The sequence below is a fragment of the Prionailurus viverrinus genome, chromosome F1, assembly GCF_022837055.1.
Source record: "Prionailurus viverrinus isolate Anna chromosome F1, UM_Priviv_1.0, whole genome shotgun sequence".
In the NCBI taxonomy this organism is placed as follows: domain Eukaryota; kingdom Metazoa; phylum Chordata; class Mammalia; order Carnivora; family Felidae; genus Prionailurus; species Prionailurus viverrinus.
Window position 1 is genome coordinate 28,202,607 of NC_062577.1, and position 23,431 is coordinate 28,226,037.

Genomic DNA, 23,431 nt, shown 5'->3' on the forward strand with positions numbered 1-23,431 from the left:
CAAGAACTGTTTATGTAATCAATGAAACAAATTGAGGAGTAAATGAAGAAAGTGGCTACCCGATTTGGAGGGAGGGGTCATGTCTGGCTGGGATGACCAGGCAAGGGAAAGTCATGTAAGCTGGGCCTTAAAGGATTTAAAGGTGAGATATGGACAAAGGGGGTGTGGGCAGAAGGGGTGGGAAACAGGCAGAAGAAATACAGAGGTGAAAGAGAGCTCCGAAGTCCAATTTTAATGGAACCTCCCACTACATGTAGGAATTTCATCTCTCGTGATGCTGATGGGCAGTTAAGCTCCTCATGAAGCACCCTCTTTGGTTTCTTAGCTAGTCTAGTTCACTTTGGGCCATCTGCCCTAGAACTAGTTTCGATTCCTACATAAATAATTTCAAAATATTAAAGTTTATGTAAAATCACCTAGTTTGTAGGAAGTCAATTTTTTTCTATGATAGGTACTTTTTCCAGTATTTGCTGATTGTATAATTTAGTAAAATTCAATAATGAGGTTTTGGTATGGTCATAACACCTGGTCAACTACATATAAGATTTAAAAAAAAAATTGTGGTTAAAATACACACTGTGGTTAAAACCTACCACTTTAATAACTTCAAAGTGTATAGTTTAGTGACATTATGTACATTCATTATGTATGATGGTGGGGACATTGCATACATCCCCACCAATCCATCCACAAAACTCTTTGCAGCCACGATTTTTAAAACTTAAAAATATAAAATATCACTACATGCAAAAATAGATACATTTTTAACAAACCTATGTACATTTTAAACATGTGACAAAATTCATATTGGATCTTAAACTTAGTTACTACCTAAGCTTTGGGGCTTAGTATTTAATGGTGATTAGACACACCATTCACCTCACACGTCAAAGTCTAAGATCAATATAAGAACCTATACATTTCTTTCTTAAAAAGAAGTAATTCAAAGTCCTGACAATTCAATTTTACAAACCCAGAAAAAAGAGATTTCTGACAGTATAAAAAACTAGATCTCCTTTCACCAGATAAATCCTATGGGAAATATAACAGGTGGTGAAGCATCAAACTTGAGCCACCACGGTAGCACTCACGCCTTACCTGTGGGAACCACCCTTGCCAGAAGAAATGGTTTCGGTTCATCTGGTGGTTCTACTTAATGGGGAAGGTAAGAAGCAGTGGTGTTTCCCAATCTCCTGCTAGGGCCCCAATAATTAAAAAGAAGCACAAAGTGGAATCAGAACCCAGGGTTTCAGGATCCAAGCCCAGTTTGAGGAGAAATATCTTCTCCAAAATTATAATCTTCTATACCTTTATATAATGGCTTCTTCAGTTCAGACTCTTTTCTTTTTTTAACGTTTATTTATTTTTGAGAGACAGAGACAGACAGAGCATGAGTGGAGAGGAACAGAGAGAGGGAGACACAGAATCTGAAGCAGGTTCCAGGCTCTGAGATGTCAGCACAGAGCCCAACACAGGGCTCGAAGCCACGAACTGTGAGATCACGACCTGAGCTGAAGTCAGATGCTTAATTGACTGGGTGTCCACCTGGGTGCCCCTAGTTCAGACTCTTAATCGGAACATTTCTTTCTTTTTTTTTTTTTCAATATATGAAGTTTATTGTCAAATTGGTTTCCATACAACACCCAGTGCTCATCCCAAAAGGTGCCCTCCTCAATACCCATCACCCACCCTCCCCTCCCTCCCACCCCCCATGAACCCTCAGTTTTAATCGGAACATTTCTTTCTCTCGGATGCTGCTCCCTGAAGCAGATTTGGTTTTGAAGCTACTTCTGGAGCAGCTGCCGAAGCTTGGGGAATAGTTTCAATGCATTCTGTGTTGTCACTTCTATAACTTCTTCTACTGAGATCCCCTTCACCTGGGCAATATATTCTGCTGAAATGGAAATGTTTTGGGGTTCATTTCGTACCTGAAACAGAACAAAGCAGACAGTGAATCAGACATGACACTCAAGGGAAGCAATCTTAGAGACCATAGATAGAGCAGAACAAAGTGAGTTGGTAAAAGCCAGTGAGGTTTTTTTGGTTTTTTTTTTTTTCTTTTCTTAATGGCAGGGGAGGTGAGGCAAGGCTGGGGAGAAGGCCCTGAACTTCAGCTTAAAAGCTACAGCCACAACATTGGCCTGTACAATGTTGACTGTAAGTCGATGTTGTTCTTGAAAAGAGTCCTCGGGTATTAACACGGAGGCCCAGGGCCCAGCACATAAAGCAGTCTGCAGGTGGTGAACACTTGGTGACCTGCCTGTGTGATGCATTAACTGTGCTTTGGTCTGTTGTATAAGTGACTAGCTTGTAAAGGTCACTGCTCTGCTGCCTGACCTCTTCACCTCACAGGTTTATTACAGTTGGATTCAAGAATTGCTATTGTGGGGCGCCTGGGTGGCGCAGTCGGTTAAGCGTCCGACTTCAGCCAGGTCACGATCTCGTGGTCCGTGAGTTCGAGCCCCGCGTCGGGCTCTGGGCTGATGGCTCGGAGCCTGGAGCCTGTTTCCGATTCTGTGTCTCCCTCTCTCTCTGCCCCTCCCCCGTTCATGCTCTGTCTCTCTCTGTCCCCCCCAAAAAATAAATAAATAAACATTGAAAAAAAAAAAAGAATTGCTGTTGTGTGTCTGGAAGAATAAATAGATTACATACTGGTATTTCACTGATTCTAAGATGTTTAATATCTCTGAAATTGATACTGGTTTTACTTACATTCGATGGCATGTCATAGCATAATTGTCAGTGATTTTTCTTTCTTAGTTGTTACAAAACAGTGGTGTATCTATAATCAGCAGCACTCAGATTTTACAAATTATTATTATTATGTTTTCTACTCAGGATGATAATACTTAGGGGAATAAGCTAACTGTTAAAATTAAAAAAAAAAAAAAAACACCTTGATAATTAGCCTAAAAAAACAATGAAAAATATGCACCAAGATTTTTGCTCAAGGATGTTCATCATGTTGTTTACCATGCTGTGTTGGAAACAATGTAAATAACAAGTTACAGATATTATGGTATGTTCACATACTGGAATATTACACAGTTATTAAACATGATGAGGAAAAGCATATTGACAAATACAGATGTTTACCAGATAAAGCAAGTTATGAAATTTGTTCAGGCTATTCTTGTTTTTATGAAAAATATACATGTACATATATGGATATTAAGAAGGCTGGAAGGACATAAAAACTAACATTTATTTAGTGCTTATTGTAGGCAAGATTTTGTTGTAAACTTTTCATAGGATTTCTCATTTATTCCTCAAAGTAACTCTATGAGATAGGTACTATTATTATCTGCTTTATTAGCGTCACTTTTTTTTTTATAGATAAGAAGGAATCCTAAATGGCTGGTTTGTAGGCTGGTTGAGGTTTAAACCTGTGAAATCTGGTATCAGGGTTTATGCTCGTAGCCACTGCTCTCTAGTGATAACTTTTCAGTAGTACATGGTTCTATTTTCTTGTTTATGATTTTCTGTGCTTTCTGATTTTCTAAACAAATGCACTTTACTTAACAAAAAGTATATCCAGCTACAAAATTCATTTATTCAACAAATATTTCTGAGTACCTGCTATGCACAAGGCTCTATGCCAGAAACCCAGAATTTTTGTCACATCAGCTAGAGGCAAATATAAACTGAGAACAGCATCTGAAATTCATTTCTGTTTAGGGGGAAAATGCTACGTTCTGTTCCTTCTAGTATACGCTAACCAGGAAAGCAATTCTGTACCATCTTGTCCTATACCCAAACAAAAAAATAACTGGAGTTGTGATCGTCTATTTCCTCATTCCTCTGTCTTCTATATTCTTTAAAGAGCCAACTTACACAGATATGTAACTAATTGGACTTTGATTAGCAAAAGTAACATTGCAATTGTAAATAATCATAGTTTATTAAAAATCACATCACTACTGCTCCCAAACTTCTGAGTCTTGAGTGCCAGTCCTCTGAACCTGGTAGGCATGGAGACACAGATCTGATGGGCAGTCAAGGGCACTCAGTAAGCCACACTCGGAGGTCAATGTAACAGGTGATGTCCAAAGCAAACAGAGCAGATACTCTGGCTTCCTTTCAGTTACAATTTTAAAAGGTAGCAATACTTAAAATATGACATTTTGTGGCCTACAATAATAAAATGTACAGCAAAGATCACATCGATAAATCTATGATTACATCAATATTTGTACTGAAAGAAACAGAGCCTCATTGTAACACGCTAATTGACAGAAGAAAAAGAAACATTTCTTGAACATCTATAAACCAGACGCTGCTGGACATTCATATACATTATTTCATTTAATACTCACTGTAATGTTCTCAAGTATTTTATTACTATTTTGCCCACATTTTGTAAACGAGGACACACTTTCAAAGAGATTAAGCAACTTGCCCAAAGTCACACAGCTAGTGGGTAGCAGAGACAGGACTTGAATCCAGGTCTTTCTGACTCTAGATACTGAACTTTTTACTGTACTTGTCTGGCTCTCATTATTACATACATTAAGACATGGCTGATATCCAATAATATGTGCTGGAGCACAAGAGCTATATAATTAATAAAATCTCTCAACCTAGCATTAAAATAGGATCCCACTGTATTTACACTGTAATGAGACACACGGCTAAACTGAAAATAGCTCAAAAGAAAGAGACAATCTAAATAATGTAGATTTTAGATAAGCATTTACCTGTTTTTCTGGTCCTAGCGCAGGTGAATCTGTTTCTAAGCAAATTGAAGTTAAAGGCAACTGTTTCACAAGTTTCTGCTTCTTGGAGAAAAGACAGAGCCAGTTTAAAACATGAGCCATGAAGATAAAAAAGGTGCACTAAACCCATATACCAATGCATCCTACTCTCCAGGAACCTAAAATTCATGCTTTCCTATTCAATCAATAATTGGTCACTGTGTTCTCATCCTTCTACAACCAACTGATAGATTTAAACAGAAACATCCATTGCCCCAAATTATCCAAAGCCTCCAGGGACCCAAGCAGCAGTAACCAATAGCCAAAGATGAAGCACACCCAGCAAGAAAGCCAAACACCTGGTATCACACGCCCAAGGGAGACCCAAGGAAGAGACTTCTGTGGTGTCTCCACCACCACCACCCACCACGCTCAGTGTTTGCTCCTACTATTCGCTGTGAGTCACTCAAGGCTCTGCGTTTACCAATTCAATTCATGTGCACATTTAAAGTTTCAGATTGGGTAGGAGATGGCTTTATTTTCCTGTTTATGATTTTCTGTCTGGGTTACAAGGATTGTAATGAACTTCATGAGTTTTAAAGCAAGAACAGAATTCTCTTGCTGCCACAGCACTTTTAAAGTAAAAATGGGAAGTGAATCACTATGTTGTACACCTGAAACTAATGTAACATTGTGTGTCAACTATACCCAAACGGAAAAAAAAGTAAAAAAAGTAAAAGATGGGCGACAGATGATACAAAATGAAACATGGTTAAAATAAAGTATTTTAAGATTAAAATTTCAAAAAGCATTGAAATATTATGCACTATTGGTAGATAAACGCTAAACTGTCATAAACTTCTTTTAAGGAAATGTGACAATCTAACCAAAAATTTAAAAATGTATCCCTTTTCCTCAATGATTCCGTTTATAGGAAATACTGCACAAATGTGCACGTGTATTTGTGGATGTACAAAGGTATCCACTGAAGTACCTTAAAATGTTTTTTAACGTTCATTTATTACTTTTGAGAGACACAGACAGACAGAGCATGAGCGGGGTAGGGGCAGAGAGAGACAGAAAGGGAGACACAGAATCCAAAGCAGGCTCCAGGCTCCAAGCTGTCAGCACAGAGCCCGATAGGGGGCTCGAACTCATGACTGTGAGATCACGACCTGAGTAGAAGTCGGATGCTTAACCGACTGAGCCACCCAGGTGCCCCATCCACTGAAGTACTTTAAATTGAAGTATAGTTGACATGCAATATTATATTAGTTTCAGGTGTACAACATAGTGATTTGATATTTACATTACTAAGTGCTACCCTAATACTGTCACCATACAAGATTATTACAATAGTATTGACTATATTCCCTGTGCTGTACTTTTCAACTCCATGACTTATTTTGTAACTGAAAGTCTGTACCTCTTAATCTCCTTCACCTACTTTGCCCATTTCCCCACTCCCTTCCTCTCTGGCAACCACTAGTTCTCTTACGAGTCTGTTTGGTTTTATTTGTTCATTTGTTTCTTTTTTTAGATTCCACACAGAAGTAAAATCATATGGTATTTGTCTTTTTCTGTCTGATTTATTTCCATTAGCATAATACCCTGTAGGTCCATCCATATTGTTGCAAATGGCAAGAATGCATTCTTTTTTATAGCTGAGTACTGAAGCACTGATTATTAACAGTGAAAAACTAGAAATGACCTAATCTTTACTTACAGTAATGATTAAATAAATTATGGTACATCCGTAGTGTGAAATATTATGCAATCACTTTAAAGATGAAGTAGATCAATATTTATAGACACTAATATCCATGAAGCTGACTCAAAACAAAAAGACTAAGAATTGATCTGAATCAATGTTATCAATGATTATCTTTGAGTGGTAGGATTTAGACTGACTTGAAATTTGTTCTTTCCTGAAGTCTTTCAATTTTCTATAATGTACATATACTGTACATACTGTCTTTAAAATTAGAAAAAATAGTATTTTTGTTTTGGAAAAGAAATGATACAGCTAAAAATTATTACCAAATAGGAAATTTTTCCACACTTGATAAAAATAGGAGAAATAAAAATAATCTTGAACTATCAATTAACTTGACCTAACTGACATTTTAGAACACTCCATCCCCCAGTAGCAGAATACACATTCTTTTCAAGTTATGTATGTTCTATTTACCAAGACCGACCATATTCTGGGCCACTAAGCCTCAACTAATTTATTTTATTAAAAAATTTTTTTTTCAATGTTTGTTTATTTTTGAGAGAGACGGGAGTGGGGGGAGGGGCAGAGAGAGGAGACACAGAATCCGAAGCAGCCTCCAGGCTCCAGCTCTGTGTCTTCAGCACAGAGCCTGATGTGGGGCTCAAACTCTCAAACTGTGATATCATGACCTGAGCTGAAGTCAGACATTTAACTGACTGAGGCATCCAGGCGCCCCCTCAACTAATTTGGAAGAATTAAAATTACATAATGTATGTTTCCTGAACACAATAGAATTAGTGATCAGATCCTAATAACAAAGTTATCAGGAAAATTCCTAAGTATTTGGAAATTAAGCAACACACTTTGAAATAATCAATATGGTCAAAGAGGAAGTCACAAGGTAAGTTAGAAAATATTTCAAGCTGAAAGAAAGTGAAAATACAGCATCCATCAAAATTTGTGGACTGTAACTATAAGAACTGGTTAGTGCTAATGCAACTATAGCATTAAAGGTTTATATTAGAAAACAGGGAAGGTTTTCAATAAATAATCCGAAACTTAACTATAAACTATACTTTAACTATAAAAAGGATAATATATAGGCAACCTTGCTTTACTGTGTTTCACAGATATCGAGGCTTTGTTTTTGTTTTTTTCTTTTTACAAATTGAAGGTTTACAGCAACCCTGTATCTAGCAAGTCTATCAGCGCCATTTTTCCAAAAGCATTTACTCAGTTTGTGTCACTGTCTCACATTTTGGTGATTCTTGCAATATCCCAAACATCTTCATTGTTATTATATCTGTTATGCTGATATGTGACCAGAGACCTCTGATGTTACTATTGTAACTGCTTTGTGGCACCGCAAACTGTGCCTATACAAGACGGTACACGTAACTGATAAATGTGTATGTCCACCCACCAGCCATTCCCTTGTCTCTCTCTCCCTCTCCCCCGGCCTCCCTACTCCCTGAGACACACAATACTGAAATTAGGCCAATTAATCACCCTACAATGGCCTTTAAGTGTTCAAGGGAAAGGAAGAATCACATAGCTCTCATTTTAAATCAAAAGCTAGATACGATTAAGCTTGGTGAGGAAAGCCGAGACAGGCAGAAAGCGAGGTCTCTTGTGCCAGTTAGCCGTGACGAATGCAAAGAAAAAGTTCTTGGAGGAAATGAAAAGTGCTGCTCCAGTGAACACATGAATGAGAAGAAAGGGAAACACCCTTATTGCTGATATGGAGAAAGTTTGAGTGTCCTGGAAAGGAGACGAAACCAGACACAACATTCCCTTCTGCCAAAGCCCAATCCAGAGCAAAGCCCTTTAATTCTATGAAAGCTGAAAGAGGCAAGGAAGCTGCAGAAGTAAATTCTGAAACCAGCAGAGGTTGGTCCATGAAGTTTAAGGAAAGACACCGTCTCCAAAACATGAAAGTGCAAGGCGGAGCAGCAAGTGCTGACATGGAAGCTGCAGCAAGTTCTCCAGAAGATCCAGCTCGGAGAATTCAGGAAGGTGGCTACGCTATAAAACAGATTTTCAGTGTAGACAGAACAGCCTTCTACTGGAAGAAGACGCCATCTAGGACCTTCATAGCTAGAGAGAAAAAGTCAATGCCTGGCTCCCAAAATTCAAAGGACAGGCTGACTTTCTTGTTAGGTGCTAATGCAGCTGGTGACTTTAATGTTTACTTACCATTCTAAAAATCCTAGAGCCCTTAAGAATAATGCTAAATTTATTCTGCTTGTGCTCTATAAATGGAACGACAAAGCTTGGATGACAGAACATCTGTTTACCATGGGATTTAATAATTAGTAAGCCCACTGTTGAGACACAGCTTTATTGTGGTATTTGCTTTATTGCAGCATACTCACACTACCTGATTTCAAAACTTACTATAAATCTAACATAATCACGGTTGTGTGATATTGGCATATGAACAGACATATACATCAATGGAACAGAATTGAAAAATGAGAAGTAGATCCAGATATATAGTCAATTAATTTTTTTACAGTGCCAAAGTAGTTTTAGGGAGAAAGGATCATCTTTCCCGCAAATTATACCAGAACCAGATATCTATAGGCAAAATAGTGAATCTTGCCTCATACTTCACAACATATACAAAATAGATCACAAATCTAAATGTAAAACTAAATCTGTAAGTCTTCTAGAAGAAAACATAAGAGAAAATCTTTTTGACCTTGGGTTAGATAGATTTCTTAGATATGATACTAAGAGTGCAAATCCTAGAAGAAAAATAGTAACTGAAGCTCATCAAAATAACGAACTTCCCTTTGAAAGACACTAGAGAAAATAAAAGAATATATTTGCGAGAAAATGAGAGAAGACATTTGCAAAACACTTAGCAGATAAAGGACTTGCATCCAGAATATATAAAGACCTTCGCCAACTCAACAATAAAAAACAAACCAAATAAAAAGGTGCAAAATACGTGAATGAAATTTTACCAAAGAAGAGACGTGGATGTATGGATGTTAAATAAGCACATGAAATGATGTGCTTTTATTTTAAATTTTTTAAAACATTTTATTTCTAAGTAATCTTTACACCCAATGTGGGGCTCACAACTCTGAGATGAAGAGTCACATGCTGTACTGACTGGGCCACCTAGGCACCCCTGCAAAGATGTGCTTTTAAATTTTTAAAAACTTTTTATTTGAGAGAGAGCACGAGTGAGGGAGGGACACAAAGAGAAGGAGACTGAGGGAGAGGGAGTGAGAGAGAATCCCAAGCAGGCTCTGCACTGTCAGCATGGAACATAAATTTTAAACATCATTAATCGAGGAAATGCAATGGAAACCACAATGAGAGATGGTTATGCACGTATCAGAATAGCTAAAAAAATGACAACACCAAGTACTAGTAAGGAGGCAGAACCAAGACTTTGGCTTACTGCTGTTGAGAATCCAAAATGGGACAGCCAATTGGAAGTCAGTTTGACAGTTTCTTAATAAGTTAAACATACACTTAACCTTATGACTCAGCAATAGCACCTCTAGGTTTTAACACAGAAGAAATGAAAATATATGTCCAAACAAAGATCTGTATGTTAATGTCTATATCAGCTCCATCCATAATAGTGTGAAACTGGAAACAACCTAAATGTTTATCAACTGGTAAATGGGTAATCTGGAAAATCCACATGCAATCAAAATAAACTACATATACAAAATAGACTACTCATATATGCAACAACACGGATGAATCCAAAAGCATTAAGTAAAAGAAGCCAGATCCAAAAGCTTACATGAATTATTTCATTTAGATTGCATTCTAGAATAGGTAAAACCATAGGGACAGAAATCAGTGGTTGCCAGGGATTGGGGGTGGAAGGAGGAATTTACTAGAAAGGTGCATGAAACAACTTTTTGGGATGATGGAAATACTCTGTATCTTGAATGTGGTGGTAGTACACCTTTGTTAAAACCATTAGAATTGTGTATGTAAAAAAGGCAAATCACAATAGGTATATTTCTCAATAAACCTGATTTTAAAAACTACCATTCAAAAAATAATAAAACATAAATTGTTACTGGAGATTTTTTTTTAATTTTATTTCATTTTAGAGAGAGAGGGAGCAAGGGAGGGAGCAGAAGGAGAGAGAGAAAGAATCGTAAGCAGGCTCCATGCAGGCAGTGTGGAGCCTGATGTGGGGCTTGATCCCACAACGCTGGGATCATGACCTGAGCTGAAGTCAAGAGTTGGATGCTTAACCAATTAGCCATCCAGATGCCCCTTGGAGACATTTCTAAAAAATCTTGGCTATACCTCAATTCTGTACTCTTTACTTACATTAGTTCTGAATACTGGTAGACAATTTACTGTATTTCACAGAATTTAAGGTGCCATTGACTGTAACATGCACCTCAGTATCAAAGACAATAAAATATAAAAAAAAAAGAGTGTCTAAAAATATGGTAAATTACCTAAATTAGTTTTTGTTGCATTTTTAATTGATAGAATTCACATACCATAATATTCGTTCTTTAAAAGTATACATTTCAGGGGTGCCTGGGTAGCTCTGTCAGTTGAGTGTCCGACTTTGGCTCAGATCACGATCTCGTGGTCTGTGAGTTCGAGTCCTGTGTCAGGCTCTGTGCTCACAGCTCAGAGCCTGGAGTCTGCTTCAGATTCTGTGTCTCCCTCTCTCTGCCCCTCCCCTGCTCACTCTCTCTCTCAAAAATAAATAAACATTAAAAAAAATTTTTTTTAAATAAAATAAAAGTATACATTTCAATGGTTTTTATTATATTCACAAGGTGGTACAACCATCAGCAGTATGTAATTCCAGAACTTTTCGTCACCCCAGAAAGACACGCTTTACCCATTATTAGTAGTCACTAATGATTAGTAGCGATCATTAGTCTACTTTCAGCCTCTGTGAAATTTGCCTAGTCTGGACAGTTCATATAAATGGAATGATATGTGTTCTTTTGTGTCTGGCTTTTTTCTTAGCATAATGTTTTCAAGGTTCATCCATGGTTTACCAGGAATGAGCACTTCAATTCTTTTTATGATTGAATAATATTCCATTATATGGGCACACCACATTTTGTTTATCCACTCATCGGCTGATGGACATTTGGGTTGTTTCTAGTTTTTGGCAATTATGAATCCTGCTGCTGTGAACATTCATGTACAAGTTTATGTGTGGATATATGTTTTCATTTCTCTTGGGTATCTACCAAGGAGTGGAATTGCTGGGTCATATGTTAACTGTGTTTAATTTTTTGAGAAACTGTCAAACCTAGTAGGTGTGAAGTGGTACTGCATAGTACCCTTGATTTGTGCTTTCTTTTTGGCTAATGTCTTTTCACGTCCTTATGACCATTTGTATGTCTTCTGGAGAAAATCTACTTAAATCCTTCGTCCATTTTTAAACTGGGTTATTTGCCTGTTTATTATTTATTTATTTATTTATTTTGAGAGAGAGAGAGCAAGAGCATGAACAGGAAAGGGGCAGAGAAAGAGGGAAAGAGAGAATCCCAAGCAGACTCTGTGCCCAGTGCAGAGCCTGACACAGGGCTCGGTCCCACAACCCTGGGTTCATGACCTGAGCTGAAATCAAGGGTTGGATGCTCAACGGACTGAGCACCCAGGCACACCTATTTTTTTTCTAATTGGTGAGTAGTAATGGTGTTTTATATACTCTGGACACTAAACCTTTATCAGATATAATTTGCAAATACTTTTTCTCATTCTGTAGGTTATCTTTTCACTTTCTCGATAGTATGTCTTCTAGTATAAAAAGTATAAGAATTGTTTTACTGTGGAAGTTTTAAATTTTGGTGAAGTCTATTTTTTCTTTGACTGCTTGTGCATTTGGTGTCATATCTAAGAAACCATTGCCAATTCCAAGGTTATGAAGATTTTGATCTGTTTTCTTCTAATAATTTTATAGATTTAGCTCTTGTGTTTATGTCTTTGATCCATTTTTGAGTTAATTTTCATGTCAGTGTGCGGTAGGGACCTATGATTAATTTTTGTAATGTAACCAGAATAAGTATTACAAGTGTGTAATAAAAGCTCGTATTTTAAAGTGTATTTCACAAAGCATAAATTGGGGCTTAATGAAAGAACTTACCTGTCCACTTCTTATGATAGAAGGAGGAATTGAGAAGAAGTACCCAGCTCTTACTCCTTCCATGGCTACAGATGGCCGGCCATCAAATGCATGCAGAAGCACTTTGTCAGCACCTGTCAAAGGTTAATGATAAGCTAGAGTTTCCTTTCATTTCCTTAATGAGAAGTTTTTCCACTAATCAAATTGGGCAACATAGATTGTAAATTTTAAGTAAATGTTGATCACAAGGACATAAGGATGAGGTTCTATGACTTCTAATGGGTAAATGTACAGTGTTCAAACAGTACAATAAAAAATACAGCACGTTGTTAATCTTCAGAATAAAATTGAAATACAATTTTTTAAACAAATTTCTAAACATCCTTTATCATCAAACCTTTTCTAGACATTTGGAAATTATTCTAGTAGGAACAATTATTGTTCCTACTACGTATTTAAGCAGTGAAATTATCCTTCGCAAGAATGCTTGTGAAAGAGACAGGGAATCAGTGACTGAGAGATTCTGTAGTCAGGGCTGGCTTCACAAGATCACCTTCAGTTCTTAAAGGATGGCCACTCAGCCTGCCTAAAAATCCCAGTAATTTTTAGTAATCCCAGTGATTCTCATCACTGAGAAATACAATACTTTCTAGCTGCAGGCAATTACATTTACTTTACTATTTAATACTGTTTTTTTTTCAAATAGTAGGTGTGATCATTTGTGGATTGCGACTATTAAGTGAACTATGAAATCAATTTAGTGAGTCACGACTGACCAGCATGTGCTTATACGTATGTGTGTGTCTGCATATGTGTATGCACACATATTTATATATACCATATAAATATACTGCTCCTTAAACGTTTCTCAGGTTTCTTTATGCACATATACGAAGTCTCGAAATAAAGTCATACTACAAAAAAAGTATACATGTGTATATATTGTGACTCAAAATAAAGTATATTTCTTACTGTGTATAACACTTCTGTGTTATTCTGTAATTCTGTAAGATATACTTTTACTTTAGAAGCAGCTGAAGTTGACAGTGCATTTTATGTATCATGGCCTCAGCCTGTAGAATTACCATTTTCTGAAGCAGCAGCCAGAAAACATGCAAAACAGTAGCACATCTTTGCTCTGTTTTTTCCTCTGTCTTTAATCAGCTGGTTAAGCTGATTAAAAAATTGGAACTGCCAATTTTTAAATTAGGGAATATAAATTACTTGATCCAAGTTTTCACTTGCTTTATGCTGGCCTTTTAAATGGCATAGTCACACCTGGAAGTAGACTGACTTGCAAAATCACCTTAGTTGGTTTCCACCTCCACCCTTGCCCCATTTCATTCCCTCTAAGAAATCAAAGTGAAACACGGTTTATTCCGTGAGAACATGGACTGGAACTGTCAAACTGAAATATTAGGCACATTTCTCTCAGGAACCTAAATACCTTGCTCATTTAAGAGGCTGATGGTGGGTCTTCCAGCTGAGCGTGAGTGAACATTTCTGTTTAACAACAAAAAATTCTTTTTAGGTACTTAATCTGTAAGTATTATTTTGTTCTATTAAAGCAATTCAGAGAAAAAGAAATGCAAAGCTCCATCTCAGGAGAATCATTATTTAATTTGCTCCATAGCTATTAATACAGAAAGATGATTAATTAACCTACAGAGGCAAATTTAATCTTTTGGCTAATTGGACCTGTCGGATTAGGACTTGTCGCTGCTCTTCCTTCTGTTCATCAGTGCCAGCAAATCTGGGGGAGAAATCTAGTCCCACCTGTAATGGAAAAATACAACAGATTTACACATTTATGTTTTAATGAACCTAAAAGACATGCCATGGAGCCATGCTGTCCAAGAAACATGACGGGAGCCATACATGCAAGCCACATGTGTAACTTTACAGTTTCTAGTAGCCTTGTTAAAAACACTAACAAGGAGCACCTAGGTTGGCTCAATCGGTTAAGTGTCCGACTTCGGCTCAGGTCATGATGTCACAGTTCATGGGTTTAAGACCTGCATCAGGCTCTGTGCAGACAGCTCAGGGACTAGAGCCTGCATCAGACTGTGTTTCCCTCTCTTTCTCTGCCTCTCCCTTGCTTATGCTCCCTCTCTCTCTCAAAAATAAATAAACATTTTTTTTTCAACGTTTATTTATTTTTGGGACAGAGAGAGACAGAGCATGAACGGGGGAAGGGCAGAGAGAGGGAGACACAGAATCGGAAACAGGCTCCAGGCTCTGAGCCATCAGCCCAGAGCCCGACGCGGGGCTCGAACTCACGGACCGCAAGATCGTGACCTGGCTGAAGTCGGACGCCCAACCGACTGCGCCACCCAGGCGCCCCTAAATAAACATTTTTAAAAAAATAAAATAAAAACACTAACAAGAATCAGGTGAAATTAATTTTAATAATATACTTTAATCCTATTAATACAATATGTCAAAAACATCATTATTATATAGTAATATTATTTCAATATAAAATCAATATAAAAAATCATTGTTATTTTACATTCTTGTTTTGGGTACTAAGACTTTAAAATGCTGTGTATTTTACATTTATAGCACATCTCAGTTTGGAGCAGTCACATTTCAAGTGCTGAACAGTTGTATGTGGTTACTACATTGGACAGGGAAGATTATAATGCCTGTTTCCCTTGACACTATTTTGGCACGCATTGCTATATTCTAAATTTAAGTGTTACTCTTATCTTTTATCTTTGATTAGAAGTGGAGTTTATTACCAAGTGATAAAAATGTTTCACAACTGTAAATTGTATAATAAAAATGTTTTTTTGTTTTTTTGTTTTTAATTTTTTTTTTCAACGTTTTTTATTTATTTTTGGGACAGAGAGAGACAGAGCATGAACGGGGGAGGGGCAGAGAGAGAGGGAGACACAGAATCGGAAACAGGCTCCAGGCTCTGAGCCATCAGCCCAGAGCCCGACGCGGGGCTCGAACTCCCGGACCGCGAGATCGTGACCTGGCTGAAGTCGGACGCTTAACCGACTGCGCCACCCAGGCGCCCCTAAAAATGTTTTTTAATTACAAACTCTAGCCTAGTTAATGTCAGTATACACCAAGTTAACTACCACAGAGCAAGCTATTTTGCTTTTTGAGGAAGTACTGACAAATTATCATTCAGCTAAATAGGGTGAAGATAATTATCTAAGTCAGTTGTAACCACCAACAGTGAATTAAAGATTATATTCATATATCATATTTAAGTCTGGATTGGAAGTCATTTGATCAGCTATTTGGTGTTACCTCTCCAATTGCCAATAATCGATCCTTGTAATTCTCCATAATGGGCAAAGCTACATCCAAATCCTGGGAGAAAAAAAAGTAAATTTGCTTAAATAAAGAGGAAGGGAACTGATACTTTAGGAAAAACATTTTATATGCCAGGCACTGTACTATACTGGATCCTTTACATACATTCAATACCTTTAACCAGTGAAGAAGTATTAATAGTCATCCTACAATGGTACATACTACTATTTGGAAATTTGAGTAGAAACATCCCACACCCAGTCAGGTTACAAGAACAAGACTTTCAATGAAAAGTTCCACCAGAGCACTTCCTAATATTTAAGAGGAATTCCCTGGCATTTAAGACTGATTTGGATTTCCTCCTGGAATAGCTGAGCAAGAGAGAAGAAAGCCAACAGGTAGTCACCCTTGTAATTGAGCTTTTGGGAGTGCACTGTGGTATGTCCACCTCTGAGGATGTTTTTTTAGTTTTTTCATAGTGACAATCCTATACATCCTCCTGCACTGTTTTCACTGATTTCTTCTGTATTTACAGTCATGCCTAGCCTATTTTTTCCCTAAAGATTCAACAGCATAAACACTAAATATCACACATATGCTTCTTTGTCAACTACTGAAATAACTGTATACTATTAGTTTCCATGATATTACTATTTCCACTTAAAGAGAATTCACCCTGTGAGAGTTCCCTTGTAAGAAAAGGGAAAGACAAATAAATACATATATGGAAAATTTGCTTCTAGATATCTTATAAACTACTTTGAGAGTTTCAGTCTCAGGATATGTAAATTGCAAAGAATTCTACTGAAGATAATCAGAACAAAGAAGAATTAAGAAGAGGGAGGTGAAACAGATGGTAAAGGAACAGGAGATTTTACAATTCTACCTCTAGAGACAGAAAGGATGAGGGAGAGAGTAGATCAAGGCCTTAGAAATACATTCTAGTAGACTCAACGAAGAGGAATTAACATTGTTGTAGGAGCTAAGAGTATAAAACCTTAGACACCAGAGAAGGCGTCTGACAACAGCCGAGGAGGTTAAACAGTGTCATCCAAAGTTTCTTCCATATCAAATATACAAGTTACTCTGTCTCTGAAAGCTCAGAGGCACTGGAAAAGTTGGGGATTACCCAGGAAATGGCTGATATTTGGAAAGTCTTAGAAAGAAGGTGTACGTTTGGATGAAGACCAGATATAGGAAAAATTGTGCTTCTTGGAATATGTATTATCTGTGAAAAAAAAAACAACAAATTTATAATAAGACTGTTCCAACTTCTCACGAAATAGTCTGGAAGTTCTGGCAAGTCAGGGATAGTAAATAGAAATTAATATAATTCATACTACTAACTTAATACATGTGTGTATTTGTGTGTGTGGTCTCTAGTATTTCAATAGATGTAAAAAGTTTTATAAAGACATTCATAAATCTATTTCTGACTTCATTTCTGTTCCAACTTCCTCCATAAGGTCTCAAGTTCCTTAATAGCTAATGGTTCTATTATGGGGCTTCAAAAATCCTAAACCTCTATAACTATGACTAGGACTACTATTGTATAATTATTCATGGTTTACAAATGAGGAAATTGTGGGGCATCTGGGCAGCTCAGTGGGTTAAGTGACCAACTCTTGATCTCAGTGCAGGTCTTGATCACAAAGTTATGAGTTCAAGCCCCATATTGGGCTCTGCGCTGGGCATGAAGCCTCTTTTAAAAAAAAAAAAAAAGAGGGAATTAAGACTTAGCAAAGTGCCACAGATCACAGAAGCCAGTAGGACAGGCCTTTCTGACTTCAAAGCCCATGCTGTTCCTACTATGCTGCTGACAGAAAAAAAGAGACAAGGAAGAGGGAGGAGGAAAAAAGGGGACAAAGGGCAAAAGGGAAGGAGAGCAGATTTATTCTGAATGATTTTATTTTATTTTATTTTATTTTAATTTTTTTTCAACGTTTTTATTTATTTTTGGGACAGAGAGAGACAGAGCATGAACGGGGGAGGGGCAGAGAGAGAGGGAGACACAGACTCGGAAACAGGCTCCAGGCTCCGAGCCATCAGCCCAGAGCCTGACACGGGGCTCGAACTCACGGACCGTGAGATCGTGACCTGGCTGAAGTCGGACGCTTAACCGACTACGCCACCCAGGCGCCCCTATTCTGAATGATTTTAAATAATTACAAAAGATTTTTTATCAAAGAAAATGTTTAGTCTTCAGAACCTTTAGAACAGGTCAGGTGTGTAACACAAATGAATGAAGTGGGCCAAGAAGGGACCAGAACCAACTGCAGAGCACATGCCCTATTTGCAGGGAGCACTAGATTTCAGACAGTGAATTTTGGTTCCCTGAAGCGTCTCCAGGGTCCAAGCCCTGCCTGGTAATAATATATATTGAATGAATTAATTCAGTAATGTGCTGGAAGATTTGTGTGATCTAGGCAACTTTACACTTGATCTTAGCCAAAGGGCTGGGAAGCGATGCTAGGCCACTTTAATTTTATAAACCAAATTAACTTAATAAATGCTTACTACATACCTAGCTTTGTACCACATATTAGGGGCTTATAATTTAATCAATATGGGAAAATGAATCTAGGGTATGGACAAGCACACTAGGAGTAAAATAGGAATAACTGCTTATCTGTGGTGTTTTTCAGAGGGCTATCCTGAGATTTCCTAAGTTCATATCTGCTTTAAGAATCGAGAATTACCCATCTATTGTTGGTATTTTAACTACTTTTATAAATGAAACAGTCCTATCAGTTCTACATCTGTGCCAAAATATGTCAAATCCACCCACCTCCTTTCACCTCTGCTGCCACCACTCTGGTCCAGTCTACCACCGTCTCTCTCTCTCTCTCTCTCTCTCTCTCTCTGTAATAGTCTCCGAGCTCCTTCTGTCTTCCTCTTTTGCTCCTGTCTTAAATCTCCCATTGAATTGATGAAATCCAACAAGGCCCTTACGACGTGATCCCTGCCCAGTCCCTCTGACCTCACCACTGTTACTTCCCCTTGCCACCAGTCACATCAGCACTTTATTTCTTGTTCCTACCTTAGGACATCCGTGCTTGGTTGTTTCCTTTGCCTACAACACTTGGATGCCTCTCTGTGCAGGGCCAATTCCTTCATAGCATTCAGGTTGCATTTCTAACATCACCACCTCAGAGAGGCTTTCCTTGACTACAATCTAAAAACCATCACCCACAATCCCTATCACATAATCTTGTTTTATTGTCTTTAAAGCACTAAGTGCTACCTAAAGTTTTCCTGTTTGTGTATCTAATTGTTAATGGTCTGTCTGCCCCTATCTAGAATCTAGCCTCCACGAGAGGGATTTCACGCCATGCTGCTTGGAGGAGTGCTTGAAATGCAGTAGGTGCCCAGTAAACACTTGTTGACTAACTAAATGAATGCCTATTAATAGAAATATCAAGATCAACGAAAGAAATGCTATCTTGCTATGATCCCCAGTATTTTTGGAATTTTAACTCTTTGGCAATTTAGCTAATTCTATCATATCAGGAGAACAACTCAGGAGAGCTATAGGATAAGTATTTATTTTTACCTTAAGTGAATTAATTGTTTCAAAATAAATAGAGCTACCTGGGGTATCCTAATGTAAGAATACAAATTCGGGGCACCTGGGTGGCGCAGTCGGTTAAGCGTCCGACTTCAGCCAGGTCACGATCTCGCGGTCCGTGAGTTCGAGCCCCGCGTCGGGCTCTGGGCTGATGGCTCAGAGCCTGGAGTCTGTTTCCGATTCTGTGTCTCCCTCTCTCTCTGCCCCTCCCCCGTTCATGCTCTGTCTCTCTCTGTCCCAAAAATAAATAAAAAACGTTGAAAAAGAATACAAATTCACTATTATAAAAAGTCAAAGACCTTGTAGCCTCCTTTATTCATAGGTAACAAAAAGTCTTTACTTCTTCAAAATGGGGAGCTATCGATTCCATTATGTAATAAAGCATTTAAGGAACTGTGCATCACCCTGATGTTGAGTCAGGAGACAAGTCTGAAATGTAAGGTACATTGGCTATTGTGAGTCAGTGAGATCTTGTAGGTAGGATTTTTTTCACAGAGGGTATAAAAGCAATGCAGCTTAATAGATCAGAGCATTCCTATAGAAATGGCTTAATGGTCAAGAAGACACTGCTCATTTGCTCCCTTACAATACTACATCTATGAATTTGTAACTTTCTTTTTCTGGATATTTTATCACTTTTTTGCCAAAGCAATAGGACAACATGATAAAAAATGTGACAGCAAGTCACTTATAATTCTGCCCAATCATCACAGCTAATACCATTTCTGTGTTTTTCTCTCCAGCCTTTTCCTTATAGAATATATTTTTCCTTGGATGTCACTCCTAGCAAATAAACCATTTGGTATCCTGCTTTTCTCCCTATATTATACTGTTAAATATTTTCTTCATCACTAATATAAAATAAACCTTATAATTCTCATTTTCCATGCATGCATCCCATATGTATGTATGTATGTTTAACATTCTACAAATTAATTTTTATTTCTGAGCCTCTAGGCTGTTTCCATTTTTTCCTCTATTACAAATAATGCTGTAACAAATACCTATATGAAAGGTAGTAGTTCCTTCTTCTGGATTATTGCCTTAGACTATAGGTCAGAAAGAAGAGGATTACAAAGTAAAAAGGTATCATTTTTTTTTATGGTTCTTGTTTTATATGACTGTTACCTTTAATGTGACACTTCTTTGGTCTTCTGGTGAAACTCCTTGCACAGGGTGAACACCCAAACATGGCAGGACAAACCCCTTATACCTAAAAATGTAGAACAAATTAAGAGAGCAGGAATATTAAACTAGTAAACAATGCTACTCTAAAGAACAAGTATGGAAGAATTTTTTAGGGCTACATCGATGTGACTTTTTTTCTTCTTATTCTCTTTCAAAATGGATGATCTCTGATATTATAAATATGACATCATAACTGCATCCTTATTAGCAACTCGTTAAATGCTTAATGAGAGAAGCAGCACCTTTCTGAAAGCTGCATAATCTTCTCAAATTCTTCTGAATGTTCAGCAACCACCACAAGAGCCATAACATTGGCCTGAAACAAAAATGAATAGTTAGAATCTCAAACAATACACATTTAATATAACTGAAGATAAATTTAAAGTCTTCTCCACTTTTAGTTATTCTTACTCACTCACACACCATCAATATAATCAGGATGCCTATCACTGGGTACTCTCTATGTTTCAGGCACTATGTTCAGTGAATATAAGTATTACCTCATTTAATCTACACAACCCCATGAAGTAGGCACTACTGTAATCCACTATATAGATCAGGAGAGAGTTGTGGATGGAGTCAAATAACTCGCTAAAGATCATTAGGCCTGTGTAATTCCAAACTCCTAATTAAGCTGCCATAGTGAATGATTGCTGTGTATGTAAAATGTATTGGCAACCATTCCTGACTATCACTTTTACAGAAGACTATAAAGTGGTCGTTATAATGAATTTCATAAATACTTCCAAAAATTAGTCATTTTTTTTTCTGAAACAAATTAAAAATGTCTCAGGAAACTTTTGTAATTTCTCCATGATCTCTGGAGCTAATTTCAGAACTGAGAGATGGACCAATCTGTTCCATATAACTGGTAAGCACTGTAGTTGCGGGAACATATTTTGGATCCAGACTATCTATCTTATCTGTATCACGTTACTAGCAGTGTGTCTTTGGATAGGTTAATCTCTAGGTCTGAGTTTTCTCATCTACCAAATGGTTGGCTACAAAATAGTAGCTTCCTCCTAAGGATGTTGTGAAACATAAAATGAGACAATGTAAGAAAGGGCTTAGCTCGGGGCCTGGCATATAGTAAACAGTTAATTAATGTTACTTATTATTAACAAAGCAACATAAGCATACTGTCTCTAAAGTTCAAGCTGTTCTAGCTTGAAATTAATAGGAAAACAAAAGGCAATGATAGGTATCGACTTACTTTCTTGGCTTTCTCCAAAACATCGTCCAGATCCTAAAACAAGCGTAAGTAATCACAATTATTTTAGATAATAAATAATACAGCTCTTTGGCTGTATATATCAATGTAGTTAGGCACCATAAAGAATGACAACAAAGGCAAGGAACAGTGTAACAGAATGTGAAGAGCAATAGTGATGCACCTTCTGTTTACTTCGTCTCTCCCTAAAATCTGGCTTCTGTTCCCACTCTACTAAAACAGAAACTGTTATTGTGAAATATAAAGGACACTTCTCTATCCTCCTCTTACTTTACCTTCAGCAGCATTAAGAACTCACTTGTTCACTCCTTCTTTCCTGAAATATTTCCCACTCTTGGCTTCTGCTATACTACTCCTGCAAACACCGCTCTCCACTAGCTGCTACTTTTCAGTCTCCTTAGCTGGCTCTCTCTCCTCTGCCAGATTTCAGGACCCTATGCTCCTCTCTCTCTATACCTCGGGTGATCTCATCCACAGGTTTTAATACCATTATGCTAATGAGTCCCCAATTTTGATCTCCAGCCTATTTTCTCCTGAACCCAAGACTGACATTTAAAGACATGACATTTCCACTTGGAAGGATATTAGGCTTCAACATGTGCCAAACATCTGCTTCTCTCAAACCCCCTTGCAACCACCATCATCTCCTGTCTACATACAGTAAACGCCTCCAAAAGCTAGGGTTTTCTAGCTTCCACTCTTGCTATTTGCCACACATTAGCAAAACTGTTTTTAAAATGGAAATCAGATTTGTCCCTCTCCCTTAAAAAAACAAAAAACAAAAAACCTTTACTGGATCCACATTGTCCTTACTGGCCTACTTCACCAGTCTTGTTTCCACCCCTCTCTTTCTAGCTCAGTGGGCTCCACCAGCCTTTTTGTAGGCTGAATGTGCCAAGTTCTATCCTGTCTGGGGCCTGCAACCTGCTTGCTTTTTACACCACCGTACACCCAACTCCTTGCTTGGCCGACTCTTTGTCTTTGCAATTCCAACTTAAGTGCCCCCTCTTGAGAGGTTTTCCCCCTAAAAGACACCCCGCTCTTCCTTCTCTATCATCAGCCTCTCATCCCCAATGGAGCAGTTTGCAACTGTGCAACTTTGCAACTCTGATTTTGTGTGTTCTGTCCTTTTGTTTGCTTCTCTTCCCCATTAGAACTGGAACACACGGTGCGCGGGAAAGTGCCGAAAACACAATTTTCCCAGGAAAACTGGGGGCTCCGCCAGGAGTTGCGAGGCGGGTGGGATAAACGGCCGGACCAAGGGGAGGAAGGGGGAAAGCACTCCAGCAAACGGGAAGAGCAAATAAAAGCTACGTGGAGACAGAGGGCTTAACGCTATTCAGGATCAGAAAGAAAAATCATGAGGACTGAGATTAAATACGGAGCCGGGAGCAAGTCACTCCAGGCCATAAACGGGCCTGGGAGGATTTGAGGCTTGGTCTTAAGGGAGGAGAGCAAAAACAATCTGAAGGTAAAGGGCCGCGAGCCTCCCCGCTCCCACGGGCAGGGCCTCGCCCTTACATACGCTGTCAAAGTCCGGGGCCGAGAGGTGGCAGTGACAGTCCACCAACCCTACGCCCACCGCCCCCATCGCCGCCGCCAGCGCAGCACTCCACTGGTCCGCCGAGCACCTGCCGGAACGCTGCAGCAGCGGCGGGTTGAGATTCCGGCC

General features: G+C 38.2%; 1 protein-coding gene across 2 annotated transcripts; it reads right to left on the reverse strand.

Annotated features, from left to right (window-relative positions):
- Positions 1–1,714: 1,714 nt before the first annotated feature.
- Positions 1,715–23,408, reverse strand: TATDN3 (TatD DNase domain containing 3). 2 transcript variants are annotated; one of them, XM_047840803.1, is made up of 10 exons: positions 23,285–23,408; positions 21,742–21,774; positions 20,771–20,844; positions 20,469–20,553; positions 15,767–15,829; positions 14,166–14,275; positions 13,947–14,002; positions 12,521–12,633; positions 4,698–4,775; positions 1,715–1,928 (listed from the first exon to the last, which is right to left on the reverse strand). In XM_047840803.1, the coding sequence occupies exons 1-10, from the start codon at positions 23,348–23,350 to the stop codon at positions 1,785–1,787; spliced, it is 822 nt and encodes a 273-aa protein (XP_047696759.1). In that variant the 5' UTR covers positions 23,351–23,408; the 3' UTR covers positions 1,715–1,784. The 2 variants fall into 2 exon arrangements, with proteins under 2 accessions (XP_047696759.1, XP_047696758.1); XM_047840802.1 differs by having other exon boundaries at positions 4,698–4,778.
- Positions 23,409–23,431: the final 23 nt, after the last annotated feature.

What these genes read in the sequence shown, in the direction of transcription:
- TATDN3 (XM_047840802.1), bottom strand. Translation starts at nt 23,350, where the DNA reads ATGGGGGCGGTGGGCGTAGGGTTGGTGGACTGTCACTGCCACCTCTCG. An exon ending in AAAAGATTAAATTTGCCTCT is followed by an intron (nt 14,003 to 14,165) that starts GTAGGTTAATTA and finishes GTTGTTAAACAG; the next exon opens with AAATGTTCACTCACGCTCAG. An exon ending in CAGCCTCTTAAATGAGCAAG is followed by an intron (nt 12,634 to 13,946) that starts GTATTTAGGTTC and finishes AACCTTTGACAG; the next exon opens with GTGCTGACAAAGTGCTTCTG.